This window comes from Panicum virgatum, chromosome 5K (genome assembly GCF_016808335.1).
Source record: "Panicum virgatum strain AP13 chromosome 5K, P.virgatum_v5, whole genome shotgun sequence".
NCBI lineage: Eukaryota > Viridiplantae > Streptophyta > Magnoliopsida > Poales > Poaceae > Panicum > Panicum virgatum.
In genome coordinates this window covers 12322361-12337618 of record NC_053140.1, presented here as the reverse complement: position 1 = coordinate 12337618, position 15258 = coordinate 12322361, and the positions used below count along the sequence as shown (strand labels likewise).

The following is a 15258-nucleotide window of genomic DNA, read 5'->3' as shown; positions in this document are numbered from 1 at the left end:
GAACGTCTCCAGTAGGGGGAACCTGGGGTACGCCATCCTGCAGTGACAAATCAAAACTTGATCAGTTAGAACCAACATAAAAATGAACTCTATTTTAAACAATAAATATAGGCGATCAATAAATATTATTGCAACAACGATTGTAGAGTAACAATAAACTCTAATTAAACTTGTATTGCTAATTATTATTCATACTAAGCACAAACCTGTGTTCTATGCCTTCTTCTCTTACTCGGGTTAGGTTGGGCCGTTCTTTTTCTTTTTGATTTCTTTTTCTTCTTACACTTGCACTGAGAACAAAATCTATGGCACTTGGAGCAACGGTTCTGGCTCCTGTCCTCATCGAAATCACCGGTGCCATAGTCTGCACTAGCCTGACCTTGCGACTCGTCCATGTCACCTTTGAGCCTTTTCTTCCGCCTCCTTCCTTTTTTAGGTTTCAATAGCGACGCATCCGGCACGTACTCTAGTCCCTTGTACTCGGGCCATTGGGACAGATCGAGGTAAGGCTCAAAACTGGACTCCCATATGTTGATTGTGTTCGACCGAGCATAGTACGGACTCAAATAAGTGGGGATTTTGAAACAAAGTCCTCGACCTTTACATGCCGTTATTAGGTGGGAGCATGGAAGGTGTAACAGCTGTGGTGTCATGTAAGTGCACTCGCCAGATCTGAGGTCCACTTTGTAATGGCGTCCTCCATGACTCTCTCCTCCTATATTTGTACCACCTGCACCTCTAACACCATAAATCATTCTTTCAGGGCCGTAAGGTGCTGCAAGTTGGTTCACCGATCTATCCTCGGCATCCTTCAGGTGTTCCTCCACTATTAGTCCCCATTGTTCACCCTTATCCAACAAACTCCGGCCTTTACCCCATCTATTGACGAAGTACTCATTCAACTTCTCGAAGGAGTACTCTACAATGCCTGCAACAGGTCTTGACCGAATACCCCTAAATATATTGTTTAATGACTCAGCGTTGTTCGTGGTCATGATACCATATCGCTTCCCACCTTCATCATAAGCAAGAGCCCATTTATCCTTGTCAACCACCTCGCCTTTCAGCCACTCCTTGGCCGTGTCATTCATTTCCTTCTATAAATCTGCAAGTTTTTCTTCAAAAGCTTTCTCCATGCGCACTGAACAAAGCAACTTTAGTTTCCCAATTAGTTCCTTCTTTTTCTGACGCCTCCACATGTTTGCTGCAAAGTGTCGCATGCACCACCTATGAACAAGAGGGGGAAATCCATCCATGTGCTCTTTAGCGCAGTTTAGGAGGCCATGGTGCCGATCAGAAATCATACAAACTTGCCTGGAGGGACCCAAGACATACCGCCGCACCAGCTTCATGTACCAAGACCAGCTGTCGTTGTTTTCTCCTTCGGTCAAAGCAAATGCTAACGGAACTAGTTGTCTCTCTGGATCCACCGCAACTGCCATCATTAGTGTCCCCTTGTATTTACCCGTCAAGAATGTGGCATCCACGAGGATCACAGGTCGGCAATGCTGGAATGATTCGGCACAATGGGGAAAGCACCAGAACACCCTTTGTAAAACGTGCTTGTACACTCCGTTGTGAGAAAGCATCATGGTTCCCGTGTGTATGAACCATCTAATCCCTGTATTGTATAGGGACATGCCCGTCAAGACTCTGGGCACCCTTGCATATGACTCTAGCCAATCTCCCCAGCAAAGAGCTATAGCATGCTGTTTTGCACGCCATGCTTTCGAGTAGTTCACCCTGTAAGAACACATGCCGAAAATTAACTCCATAAGCGAAGGAACTGATGTGTCGCTGTCCTTCCGAACAATACCAAGAATGCTATGTGCTAGGTAACGTGGCGTGCACTGCGCATGAACTTGCTTCAGTCTCGAGGATGCACATGTGTGAGGCTGTATTACTCTGGTGATTTTCCACTGACCTGTGCCCCTAACAATCCGTGACCATACACCCCATAGGCACCCCTGCTTGCATAGCACATCGTACCGTAAGCTCTTGTCCGAATGAACCACATTAAATGGACGATGATGACGCACTGCATAATCAGCCAAGAAAAACTGCAACTCTGGAAGTGAATTGAACTTCATGCCCTTGCGAATCTCTGGACTGTCACTATCAATTACAGACTCGCTTTCAAAGATATATGAGTCACAAATGACTCTATGGATCCTACTAAGATCCTTAGCATTTGAAACCGCCGGGACTTCAACGTGGGCTAGCTTCATCATGCGCAACTCTTCAGTGGTATAACTAAATCGTGCCTCGGCATTATTAACAGCCTGATCCATTGCCCCATCCCTACACTCCTCATCACCCCTTATTTCCTCATCACTAGGGCTGGCGCAACTCTTCAGTGGTATAACTAAATCGTGCCTCGGCATTATTAACAGCCTGATCCATTGCCCCATCCCTACACTCCTCATCACCCCTTATTTCCTCATCACTAGGGCTGGATCCGTCGCCATCATCATTTTCATGCTCTGCTTGGGGCGCCCTAGCATTACCCTCCGGTTCTTCTTCCCCAGTGGCTTCATCATCGTTTTCATCATCACTACTATCGTATTCATTGTCCTCTGAATCTAAAGAAACATCATCATCCTCTCCAGCACCCCTGTCATCCTCCTCCTCGAAGGTACCATTGTCGAAATGATCGCAAGCGACGGCCATATCATAATCCGCAACAAATTCACTAGCACAAGTGAGATTTGGGACATCTTCTACAACAGTAGACTCTTGAGTTATATTCTCAATACGAAATGGAACTTCATCTACTATCCCAACTGATTCTTGTGATCTAGATGTACGGGTTATTTCAACAACAATCTTCCAACAAACCACATTTGCACGCGCAACTATATCCTTGCACTTCCTCCAATGCATCTCCGATTCCAATGTCAGCATAACATAATGTGCTCTAGTTTTACCGTAGTCAAATCTGCCCCTCAGAGTTATTTCATCAATGCCACAAGAATGCTTTGAAACAACTCGGTCTACCAAATCCTTGAACGATGGAGAACTATCGAAAAGTTCTACATCCTCTATCATATTCTCAAACTCTCCATTTTCCTTAACCATACCCCCGTGAAAGAACCGAACTAATTCGTCCATGTCTAGGTATATTAAGAGATCTAAAAATATGAGACAAAGCCACTATTAATTACAGCAGCAACAAGTACTCTATAATACTATGTGCCTAAATATATCGACAGAAATGTGCTCATTAATCTTATATATGAAAAATCTAAGCTCAACAAATATTTACAGCCTACATCTGCTAATGCTTAAGTTGCTAAAGAAAAATCTTAGCTCAACTCATTTCATTTGTGCCCAAATCTATGCAAGCACCACAAAATTTCCAAGCTACTTAGTGCTTACTACAAGTTTTGCGAGCATTCACATGATTAAAGAGGTTGCAGTGTGCAAACAAAATGAAGAACTACTACAATGTACACATGTAAAAATTCATGAAGTAGTTAATATTGGCATCACAAAGATATTATTTTTCCCTCTACTCAATCCTACAATACCTATTAATCGGTGCATGCACGTGCTACCTCACATTCAAATCGCGAGCAGATAAACATCTACATGTCATCCAAACATCTAATCATGACTAACCTATCAACTACAACACTTTTCCTTAAGTCAAAAACCTAACCCTAATCACCATGAACTGCAAATATCTACTAATGTGCATGGTTAAACGACAAAATAATTAGGGGAATACCTTCAGGGGAGGTAGGGGAACGATTCCCCCCACTTTACCCCCTACAAAATAATCTGGGGGGGCGATGCCGCCGGCGGCCTCTCTAGAGGCGGAGCTGTCGGGAGGAAGAGAGGGAAGAGAGGGGGGTGGGGGAGAAGGGGCTGGCGCGGGCCCATGATATTAGCCTTGTCGCGCCAGCCCGCACGACGCGACAAGACTTGTCGCGTCACCGCCTGTGGCGCGACAGAGCCGAACACATCAGCGCCCACGTGGCGCAGGTCCAGGTCGCAGCGCCAGCGTGGCACGCCTGTCGCGCCACTCGTACTGGCGCGACAGAGGCTAATTATCGCGCCAGTACGGATGGCGCGACCAAACGGGCTATGCCGTGCAAATGAAACGGCAGCCGGGTTAAAATTAAATATTATTAAAAAAGGTTAAAAATAAAAAAATCAGAAACACGCTTCAATTCGCGGTTTTTACGGGTCTTCCCTCCCTCCCACCCCTCAACCCCGGGTCGTCCAGCGTGAGGGGTAGGGTGAGCCCAAATTAAGTGAGAAAAGTTTTCACAAGTTTTCGATTTTTATAGTATAGATTACTTAGTTCAAGTGTCAATTGGTTAGGTTTCCTAGAGTGAAACAACCATTTGAGTTCAAGTTCTACGCTCAGCATAAGTACGCATATACTTTATGATTTATTTCATGAATTAATGGTATTTTTTAGTGATAGGTTATGTGCGAGTTATCTTTGTTGATTTCATCAATCTCTAAACCTGTCAATCTAATCTTTTAAAGATGTCTATGAGTAGGGTATATAATATGGTTGTCAAAATCACGATTTCATTTCTGATTTATGTATTTGTGATCCTGATTCTCAATAGAACCTATGTTTTTACGTTATCGATATAAACATGATTCTGATCTTTTGAGACCATGTCGATATATCAGATGAAAAATATAATAACTTCATAAGAAGGCCGTCCACATGCTCTTGTTTTGTGTAAAAATCAGCAAAAAGATGCGGAAGCGGGAACAATACCGGAAAGATGGGCGAAGATGGCAACAAATAGAACAGAGAGGATCTCTCATCTTATCTGTCCTGTAACCTCCAGTCATTTGACCAAAATATTCTGGTTGACCACCAAACAACACGCGTCAAACTGACACAGGGGGCCCACAGCACGACCCCCGGGCCCCTCGGTAGGACGTGCGCGGAAACCCCTCGCCAGCTGTGTCCGGGACTACCTACCCGGACTCGGTCTTGGTGCACCTATGGCTCGCGCCCCCTCCCCTCCCGTGCTCACGTCTCGTGGGGCTGGTCCATGCACCGGGGCCGCTGGTCCCCGGACGCATCGCCCCCTGGCCACCACTTCCCTTTAAAAAGGGAAGCAAAAACACTGCCACGCAAGGCGCGAGCCATTGGAGTCAAGCCCAAAGGAGGCGGAAAAGCTTGCAGGCGAAGGCGCGGCGCGGCGCCTCCGGAGGAGCCCCCTAGCCGGCGGCCATGGCGCCGGGGGTGGTGGTGGTGGAGGAGGAGGAGGAGGGGGAGCAGCAGCAGCAGGGAGCGCCGCCGCGGCGGCCGCCGCTCGCCGTGGAGGCGCTCCGCGACAAGATCGTCGAGAAGGTGAAGGCGAACCGCGTCACGCTGATCGTTGGCGACACCGGATGCGGTAATCTCCGGGGTTTTCCCTGCTCCCATTCCCTCTTAGATTGGCTTTACTGTGCGTGTCGCTGCTGTGCTTTTTTGTGCCTTTGGGTTTTTGTTGTGGCCTGCGAACGGAGTATATTTTTAGATTTTATTCCATGGGCTTTTTTTTTGTCTTCATTCTGCTATGGTTTGCTTCTACTCGCTGATCGCTGGTTATTTTAGGTCTGATGATGATTGGGGGCGGCATTGGGGTTTTGGATGGGGTTACCGTCGGATTGGGGATAAACGAGAAGGGTTTTAGCAGTCTGAACTTTTGTTCAGGTTCCTTCCTCAGTTCTCTGTTTATTAAGGCATTTGGGGAAAATGCTGGGCCTTGAAATGGGATGGTGATGGTTCTTGAGATTTGTACTAGTGTGGTTCTCTTTTTATATTTTGACGCCTGTGTGATGTTACCTTCTACTGTGCGATTATCAGATTCCCGAATTTTTTGTTGCCTTACTGGGATTTCAGTAGCACCGATGCAGAATGGAGGAGCGTTGAGCAAGATGCGATTTTCTTGTAAAATTGTTGGTTTTATTTAATCTATCAGTGTATTCGGTTTTCTGTTTCGTTGCAGGAAAGAGTTCTCTAGTCCCCCAGTTCCTTCTAGAAGAAAATATGGAACCCATCCTATGCACACAGCCTAGAAGGTTTGCTGTAGTAGCCATTGCTCGAGCGATTGCTGAATCTCGCAATTGGCAGCTAGGTGAGGAGGTTGGATATCATATAGGCCATTCAAATGTGTCGGATCTCAACTCTAAAAGGTACTCAACTCACAGTTACCCAATGTCATTTGTCCTAGCATATATTTGACTGCTCTCAGTTATCACATAATACTCAACTAGCTTTATTGAGTATTTTTATATTTTATTTTGATCCATCCATCTCAGCTAATTGTTCGGAGTACGCTAGTCTGCTGATCTGGTAGGGGCAAAACTGGTGTGTCTAGTGTTACGTTGCTTCTCTGGTTATCATCATACTTTATAAACGCTTTCTTATCATGCATGCATTAGCTTAGTCATACCTTGTGATCTGGTTGTTGGATTTGGACACGTGCTCCAATATGCCATGTGCTACTCAGTTCCTTCATGGAGGGCCAAAGGATGTCGGACCAGTTGGTCACGGCAGTCCGGCGGCACCCCGCAGGTTGTGGGTTCGATCCCTGGTCGGGACGAATTTCCGCCTGCGGGTAAAAAAACCCCCTCGCCTGCCTCATGTCCAAAGCACTGTGGAGCCCGGCCTAACTCACAAGGTGACAGGCCCCCGTGTACGGGTGGGGCAGGGGTTCGCGAGTTTTCTTGGCCTGCCGTGAGAAGGTCATTCTACCTCTCAAACAATGCCGTGGGGGCGGTCTTACCCCCCGCAGGTCAAGTTTTTTTTCAGTTCCTTCATGGAGGATATCCTGCACTTTAAGCATTTTGGATTAGTGCTGGGTGCTTTAAGTGTGCGTCGGTCCCCCAGGTTTTGTCCCTCAAGCTTCTGCCATGAATGCAAACTTGATTGAAGTCTTGTGGTCACAATTAATCTTATTTTACCTCCCTACCCTTTTCAACTGTCAATTAATACATTATCCTTGCTAGAACTCTGACCCCTGATCCTAAAAACATTGCTTTTGGACTCAACGTTGCTATGCACAGATTGTCCCAATCTGCATACCTTGATTCCTTCTTTTAGTCTTGGCATATCTTCTGATACTATTTTTCAAAGACCACCACAGGCTTCATCAAAGACAGGTGGGACCTTGGTTGCACATGTCATCAATATACTGAGTGGTATTTCTCAGTGTTACATGGGCGTGGGTGCAGGTGCCGCCGACGCGGATGTCGGTGTCTGATTCGGCAGATCTTTTGAAGCCAGGCCAAAAAGCACTTAGAATCTGACACGGTTGTTGGTGTCTGACATGGTTGCAATATCAGTGGATGTTATTTAATATTGTTCTTAACATATTCACTTGTCAATATTGACCACCACCATTGACCAACATTGACCACCACCATTATTGCAAGCTACCTTGCTCTGAATTTTCAGTGGCTTGTCTTCTTACTCTCTTGGTTATTTGCTCTGCCTCAACTGGACAATGCATTTTACCTACATACAGATTCTTCATTCAATCCCGTTACAATACATGATTGACTTTCGAAACTTATTTGACATGTGAATCAGGTCAAAAATTGTGTTCAAAACAGCTGGTGTAGTATTGGAGCAAATGTGTGATAGGGGAATTGCTGCATTGAGGTACAAGGTCATTATTCTTGATGAGGTACATGAAAGATCTGTGGAGTCTGATCTTGTCCTTGCTAGTATCAGGCAGTTTTTGATGAAAAAAAGTGACTTAAGGTAAACACCTTAGTAATCTCCACTAGGGCACACTACGATATGTTTGCATTTAGTAGTAATTGTTGCCATCTTACAAATTGATAAGTTTGCCTACCTGCTGGTTGATTTGTCTCTTGGCAGGTTGGTTTTGATGTCTGCCACTGCTGACATTACAAGATATAAGGAATATTTTAGAGATGTAGGAAGGGGTGAAAGGGTTGAAGTAATTGCCATTCCCAGCAGTCCACGTACAAGCATTTTTCAGAGGAAAGTCCTATACCTGGAGCAGGTAAATATTGTGTTTTTTTTTGTCTTAGTTCATCATGTATCATTAAACTTACAATGAACAGATTTAGATGGTGTGTCTTGAAATCTTAATGTCTGATCCCATGAGATGTTATTTGTTTCTGTATTTACAAATTACAATGACTCTCCAGCATTTTATGATGACCTACCATTGTATTGTTGATCCAGCAATTTTCACAAATTATATCATTGACCCGCTAATAGAACATGTTGATGTGTTTTGTATTTGTGTCATTAATTCAGTTTTGTACTTTGCCAACTTCATTTTTGCCATGAGAGATTATTTTCAGTTCCATCTCCCAGTTTGTGATTTTTAGATAGATGGTAATCTATATTCACCTCCTCAAGCTTGTTTCCTCATCATTAATTATTACTTTTGCAATCTAATGCTTTTCAGATTGCTGACATTCTCAAGATAAATTCTCAATCGCTTTCAACAACATATTGCTCTGGTCTGGATGCTTCTGCTGATGCTGAAATTACTTCCGATGTTTATGAACTTATCCACAAGTTATTGTTGCATATACACCAAAATGAACCTGACATTGGCAAGAGTATTTTGGTTTTCCTCCCTACATATTATGCATTGGAGAAGCAATGGATCCGTTTGCTACCTTATAGTTCAACCTTTAAGGTGCATATTCTTCACCGGAGTATTGACACTGATGAAGCTCTTCAAACTATGAAGATATCAAAGTCTTGCCGCAAGGTACAGTCCCCTCTATTTCTATCATAATATCATACTTGTATTTCTTAACTTTAGAAACTTGCTTCTATTTCTAAAGCTATGTGGTGCCGGTAGCCCTGAGGCATAGTGATACGTTTTTATGGATTTTCTTTTTTCTACTCCCTCATTTTCTTTCCATTATAAAGTGCACACATATTTCCATACTCAAACTTCAGATCTTCCACCTAAAATTTTCTCAAGAGTTTGTAGATTGTGAGATATAAAGTAAGTACCATTGTATTCAGATATACATTTACTTTCAATATTGTGTCAATTTTGTGGTCATGCGCCATATATTTTGAATGGAGGGAGTAGGTGTTACTATCATTATTTGCTAACTGGAATAGCTTAAATCCGAGCAGAGATACCTCTCTTCCCTGATCTCATTTATGCCTCAATTAAATGTCATTCCTGGTTAGCTGTTGAGATTTCTTGCATATCTTAATTTTTGCACCAACATTTTATCTGTTTCTTATCCTGTAAAAGGGTATGGGGGAACTACCCAAGTCTTTGGTCTCAAATATAAGTCCATCTAGATCTAGCATCTCAGAATTCACCCAATAGAAGTCCAGCAATTCCAAAGCCCCTTAATTATGCCAATGATTGAGGGGTATCATAACCGTTTATAACCCACCTTAATTCCCGTGCATTAACTGGAATTATATCGGAAGGGGTACCTTTTACAAAGGAGAATGTGCTTGAACCAATGACCTCAACCGTCGTGATCTTGGGCTTTAAGAATTAAGTCTAGGCTACATGGGAACCCCATAACACTTGCATTGCACTTGAAAGGATGAAACATAATGAGTTATAACCGTACAAATTGTCGGTGTTCCGACCCGGGGGGCCTGAATCCCAACTAGTAAATGCTGCGTGTTTCCTCGTCCCAGATGATGATGCAAGAGGCAACACAGTAACGCACGGTTTTATCCTGGTTCCGGCCGCGGGGCCGTACGTCCAGCAAAGGGGGTGTGCGAGGGCACTGTATTATCTTGCACCCGGAGTGCTTGTAGTAGGGGATACAAGCAAAGCGAGAGAGGGAGGGAAGCTCCCAAGTCTCTGCTAGAAGTGGAATCGGTTGAGGTGAGTGTTCAGTAGTGCTGAGGCCTTTCTGAGGGAGAAAAACCGGAGAACCTGCTGCCAACCCCGCCTAAGGAAGCCCACCTCCTCCTTTTATAGTCACAAGGAAGGGCGGTGCACATGAGTGGGGATATGGAAGTCATCGTTTCCCCTTAAATCGCGGGGGTACTGTGGTCGAACACTGTAGAAAGTGTACTGTGGGAAGGCTGCGCGCGTCGTTGTCGTCCTGGGTTCCGTCCTTGGTTCCGCGAAGATTGCGCCGGTCGTCCTGCAGTGTCCCGGCGGTAGTAATGGCGTGGGAAGGTCCCGGACCCCCTGGTCGGAGTGCGGGCGTGCACACTAGAAGGTCCAGGAGCGCGTGGAAGTCCCGGACCCCATAAGGGGGAGGTCCGGGGTCCCTGCCCGTGCGTGCAGAGCGCCCCTCTCGGAAGGACACGTAACATCGCCGGACCCCTTCCCCAGCGGGAGGTGAGTCCGGATGGTTGATGTCGGCAGAACAGTAACGGGGGCGGCGCCAACTTGTCTTGCCCCGCATTGAATGTCCACAGTGTTGCTACAGCGACCGGGGTGGCGGAGCGGTGACCGAGGTCAGCGGATGGGACGTCGGTCACATCCACCGTGGGAGCGGCAGTCTGGCGCCGCCCGTCATTTGAGCCGTGGCGGAGTGGCTGGCCTTTAATGCCTTCTACGGCGGTCGGTTGGGCGGCGGGGCCGTTTGTCCCTTGTGCCGTGAGAGGGCCTCGAGCGAGGCGGAGATTAGTCACCTGCTCGAGGGCAGATCCGCTATCCTCGAGCGAGGCGGAGATTAGTCACCTGCTCGAGGGCGGATCCGCTACCCTCAAGCGAGGCGGAGATTGCCCAGCGGGCCCGAGAGGGACCCTCGAGCGAAGCGGAGATCGTTCTTCTGGTTCGAGGGGGATGGGAATGGGCCGCATGCTGGGCTTCTTTGAGTCCTTTCCTTTCTTCCGAATAGGAAGCAGGCCGTGGGCCTTCGTGGGCCCAGTTGTCTTAACAGGTATTCGTGTTTTAAAAGCGATCTTAGTACCCCAATTAGGGTGTCCCTAATTGTGGCACCCGACACAAATAACTTTTTTGGATGTGTTTCGTATTTAGAGGATTGAAACCATCTCCTGTTACTAATAGAGTGAATGTATGATCCTTTTCTGAGTTCGTTTTTTCTTTTCTTTTCTGCAGGTGATACTGGCTACAAACATTGCTGAATCATCTGTTACTATACCAGGAGTTGCATATGTTATCGATTCTTGTAGATCATTGCAAGTCTATTGGGACCCAATTAGGAAAACCGACGCAGCTGGCCTTGTTTGGATTTCCAAGTCTCAGGTAACTATTTTGCAGATATTCAATATTTTTTGTGTTTAAACTTTTCCCCCTGAAACTCTTTGTAACTTTTCTTTAATCTTTTCCTAGGCTGAGCAGCGTAAAGGCAGGACAGGCCGAACCTGTGATGGTCAAATTTATCGTCTGGTGACTGGAACATTTTATAACAGTTTAAATGATCATGAATATCCTGCCATTTTAAGATTATCCTTACGGGAGCAGGTGCTCATGGTTTGTTGTGCAGAGCCCAGATTTATGAATGACCCTAGTGGTAATCCTTATTCCTGCAGATAAGCCACCTTTTAATCCCTGTTTTAAAAAACGTTTTAAAACTACGTTTAATCTTGATTAAACTCTAAACTTTGGCCTAGCGTTGCGTTTAATCACAGTGTCGTTTAATTAGAAAAGACGTTTAATCTACGTTTAATCACAAAAAACTCTAAACCATAGGCTAGCGTTCACCTAGCGTCTAGCGTTTTTTAAAACCTTGCTTTTAATTCATGTTTATTCTTGTGATTATTTTGGGTCATGTTGTTCGTTGTTTTTTTTTCTTTAAGTAATCTTGTCTATGATTGTCTCTGGTGAGTTCATCACTGCCTTTTTTTAGTTCTTTCTAACTTCTCACACCTTCGAAGCATAACCTTGACTGTTGAATTTCAAAGTTCTGTATTTTTATTAAGTCGCACAAAATATACTACAACATGGAGGTACTTTTGATGAAGAATTTACTAATAATACTTTATACTCATGTAATTATCTCAAAACTTCTGTGCATATTTGTGGTCCAAATTTTGCTACCTATTTAGGTTAAATATGAAACTCTCACTATGATTTTCTCCCCAGCACTTCTGCAAAAGGTTCTCAGCCCACCAGATCCAGATGCTGTTGAAGATGCGCTAGAATCGCTTGTTCAAATTCATGCATTGGAGAAGACAAGTTCTGGACGCTATCAGCCCACTTTCTATGGCTGTTTGCTCAATAGTTTGCCGTTGTCATTCGATTCCTCTGTTCTTACCCTAAAATTTTGTGAGCTTGGTGCTGTCCATGAAGGAATTCTTATAAGCATTATGCTGGACATCCAGCCGCTTCCTATCCTGCAACCTTTTGGCTATCAAGTACTGGTATGTTTTAGTTGCGTCATGTATGATCCTTATCTCCAATTCGCAATGTTGTGGTAGTTATTCCCTACTATCTGATTTACAGTGTCGGAAGTATAGAGACAATTACTTCAAGGAAAATGGCATTGTACAGATTGGCAAAAAGGAAGCTACTACTATTGGAAATCTTTGTGCATTCCAATTTTGGGAGTGTGTATTTAAGGTATATCTTATCTGTAATAATCTTTGTGCATGCGTTGGTCATTCAATCATTTGGAGGTGTGCTTTTTTTTGCCAACATTCCATGTGGCACTAAAACATTAGAATTTTTTACTTCAATTGTCTTCGTCAAAGGATAAAAAGTATACCTGAAATTTTTATTGCATGCTACCTGGGATTAGATTTCTCATCTTATGTTTCAGGACAAGCATCGTCTGGATTATCTAAAAGTTGTGGCGAACGCTCAAGAACCAGAAGAATCACATACCTTCCTTGCTAAACCTGAAGAGGAGTGGTGTGCAATTCATAATCTTGTCCCTGCAGCGTTTAAGAACATATCTGAAATTTGTATGTCCTTTCCCTGTACTTTTGTGATTTTTAGAGTAGGCACTCCTAGTACAATAATGTTTTATGACATATTGTAGTGTCTTAGTTCTTGCCCTTTGTATTTCCAATGTATATTAGAAAATTGTACAGGATATAGTAGAAAAGGTAGCTTACTGTTCTGTGTGGAAGTAGCTTTTGTTCAAACAAAGTTTTACGTGGTGTGAGGATCTACTCATAGAAGTGCAAGATATTTCGGTACAATAGTGACATTTGTCAGCTGTAGCTAACTCCTTTTTTTAACAGATGATGATGTTATGAAGCAACTGCACCGTTTTAGGCCCAGTTTTCTTGTCAAAATAAATCCTCCAAAGTATCTTCAGCCTTCTAAATTCAACCACACGTGTCTCCATAATGAAATACTGGACCTAGAGGAGGATATGGATTCACTCTTGTTAGAGGCTGAGAATTCTCACTGCGATTCACAGAAACAGTGTGCTGCAACTCCGTATGTTTTGCAAACAGATTTTGGGACAACTACCATTGCTGAAATGCTGAAGATGCTTGTCAAGGAGGTGTGCTCTAGTCAATGAACCAAACACACCAAATGAGTTAATCTATATGTAAAATGCATTGCAATTTATTCTCCGTGCTACCCATAACGATCTTTATTTACTCCACAGATGAAGACACAACATGTTGAGGAAAAGACAGTTTCTTACATGGGACAACTTGGTCCTTATGTGAAGCCAACCTTGGGAGCTGAGGCGTGTGTGTTCTTTGCTAATGGATCATGCGCTCAAGGGGCTGCATGTCGCTTTTCTCATTCATCCTATGCACCGAAACCAGTATGCAAGTTCTTTCTCACATTACAGGTATGATTTTGCATATTTTATGTTAATGGTTGTTGGTTGATCTTTCACATTTTATTGGCTCATGTTAAGTTTCTAGCCTTAGTTGTCAATTTAGGTTGTTTTCATGTGCTTCTGATTGCAAGGATTTTGCCATAATATTGCTGTATGAATGAATTCAGTGCAACAAACTGAATAAACTACAAATGATGCTGTTTCATCTTGTGTAGATTTGTATTTGCTTAAATGGGCACCTTACGATGTTTTGGTTTCTGATGTCTTCTTGCATCAGGGTTGTCGAAATGGTAGCTCTTGTCCGTACTCACATGATACTGGCTCCTTGATTTCTGAACCTATTACATCTGGAATATGCTCTCAAGAAGGCAGAGCCACTTCACTATGTTGTACAAGGTTGTTTCCTGCTGATGGAGATGGGCATATTCTTATACTGAATGATAAAACACTGCAGTTCTCTAGTAAGCTTAGCCAATTTTACGATGCATGTAAGATTGTTGCTGGGACACCTGGCCTGCAGTCTGTTGAGTCTTATTCAGTTCCAAAGGGCCTCCAGATACTCCAAAATTTGTCCGATCCATCTAGTCTAATCACTGGGCGTGAACAGAAATTACCAGTTCCTTGGACAAAACTAAAGCGAGTTTTTTGGTTCGCTGATTTTGATAACGATGAATCAGCTGGTGAGCAGGCTCTCTTGCAGAAGTTCTTTGAGAATATCGCCATCAAGATCTTGTCAGAAAGGCTGTCTGGCCTGGAGGTCTTCTTGATCATGAAAAACACAAGATACATTCAGCTACAGGTACACCATTCCTCAAGTTTCATTCGAAACTTCAAAATGTGCTTAAACTTTGCATTACACTAGTGGACAGCTGACCCTATGCTCCGCTTATTTTTCAGGTGGAAAGATTGGCGAGGGAATGCTTCTTTTTCCTCAGCGAATCATTTATGTTTGATGAAGCAACTCTGGGATGGTTCTCGGACATCTCCAGACATCCAAGAGGGATGCAAGTCTCAGCACCAGTCACCTACGTCTTCAAGATGCATCCTCCTTCCATGGCCCAGTTTGGTGACTATCCAGCTGAGCTGCGTGAGGCGTTATGCAAGAATGAGTTGCGCCAGGTTATCCGCTTGTGAATAGCTAGTGACATCAGAATGTCTCAGTAGTGAACCTTGTTCGTGGTATCGGCACTGAAGCCCTTTTTTTCGTTTTTCTTTATAAAACCCAAGTCCTTAACACGTTTTATGTTAACTCCTACTTTATCGTTTGCTTCGATGTCCTGAACGCCTAATCAGTTGTCAACTATCCTCTCTTGTCTATACGTTGCTTGCAAATACTCGTTTGCAGGCGTGAACTGCTTGACCTGGTAAGTTACTTAAATTTATCATTGCCCAACTCGATGCTTAGGGGCTTGTTTGTTTGCCTCTTAGATTTTAGAATTTAGCTAATGGTCCAAGGACAAGTTAAAGTGCACCCGGACCATCAAAATAATCTGAAATAAGCTGTTCTAGCCTGACTTATATTTCAGATTCTTTAGATGGTCCAGCATAGTCTTTTACCGTATTACCCTTAAATCATAAGTTAGATTGTATAAT

General features: G+C 43.9%; 1 protein-coding gene across 1 annotated transcript; it reads left to right on the top strand.

Moving 5' to 3' along the window:
• Positions 1-5129: 5129 nt before the first annotated feature.
• On the top strand, positions 5130-15058 carry LOC120706386 (zinc finger CCCH domain-containing protein 4-like). Its single transcript, XM_039991016.1, has 14 exons — positions 5130-5375; positions 5970-6156; positions 7556-7729; positions 7850-7997; positions 8412-8723; positions 11016-11162; positions 11250-11430; positions 12003-12280; positions 12363-12479; positions 12679-12823; positions 13106-13374; positions 13483-13674; positions 13943-14464; positions 14563-15058. Exons 1-14 carry the CDS (start codon positions 5210-5212, stop codon positions 14797-14799), a joined length of 3075 nt encoding a protein of 1024 aa, XP_039846950.1. The 5' UTR covers positions 5130-5209; the 3' UTR covers positions 14800-15058.
• Positions 15059-15258: the final 200 nt, after the last annotated feature.

What these genes read in the sequence shown, in the direction of transcription:
- LOC120706386 (XM_039991016.1), top strand. Translation starts at nt 5,210, where the DNA reads ATGGCGCCGGGGGTGGTGGTGGTGGAGGAGGAGGAGGAGGGGGAGCAG. An exon ending in TTTGGGAGTGTGTATTTAAG is followed by an intron (nt 12,480 to 12,678) that starts GTATATCTTATC and finishes CTTATGTTTCAG; the next exon opens with GACAAGCATCGTCTGGATTA. An exon ending in TAAGAACATATCTGAAATTT is followed by an intron (nt 12,824 to 13,105) that starts GTATGTCCTTTC and finishes TTTTTTTAACAG; the next exon opens with ATGATGATGTTATGAAGCAA.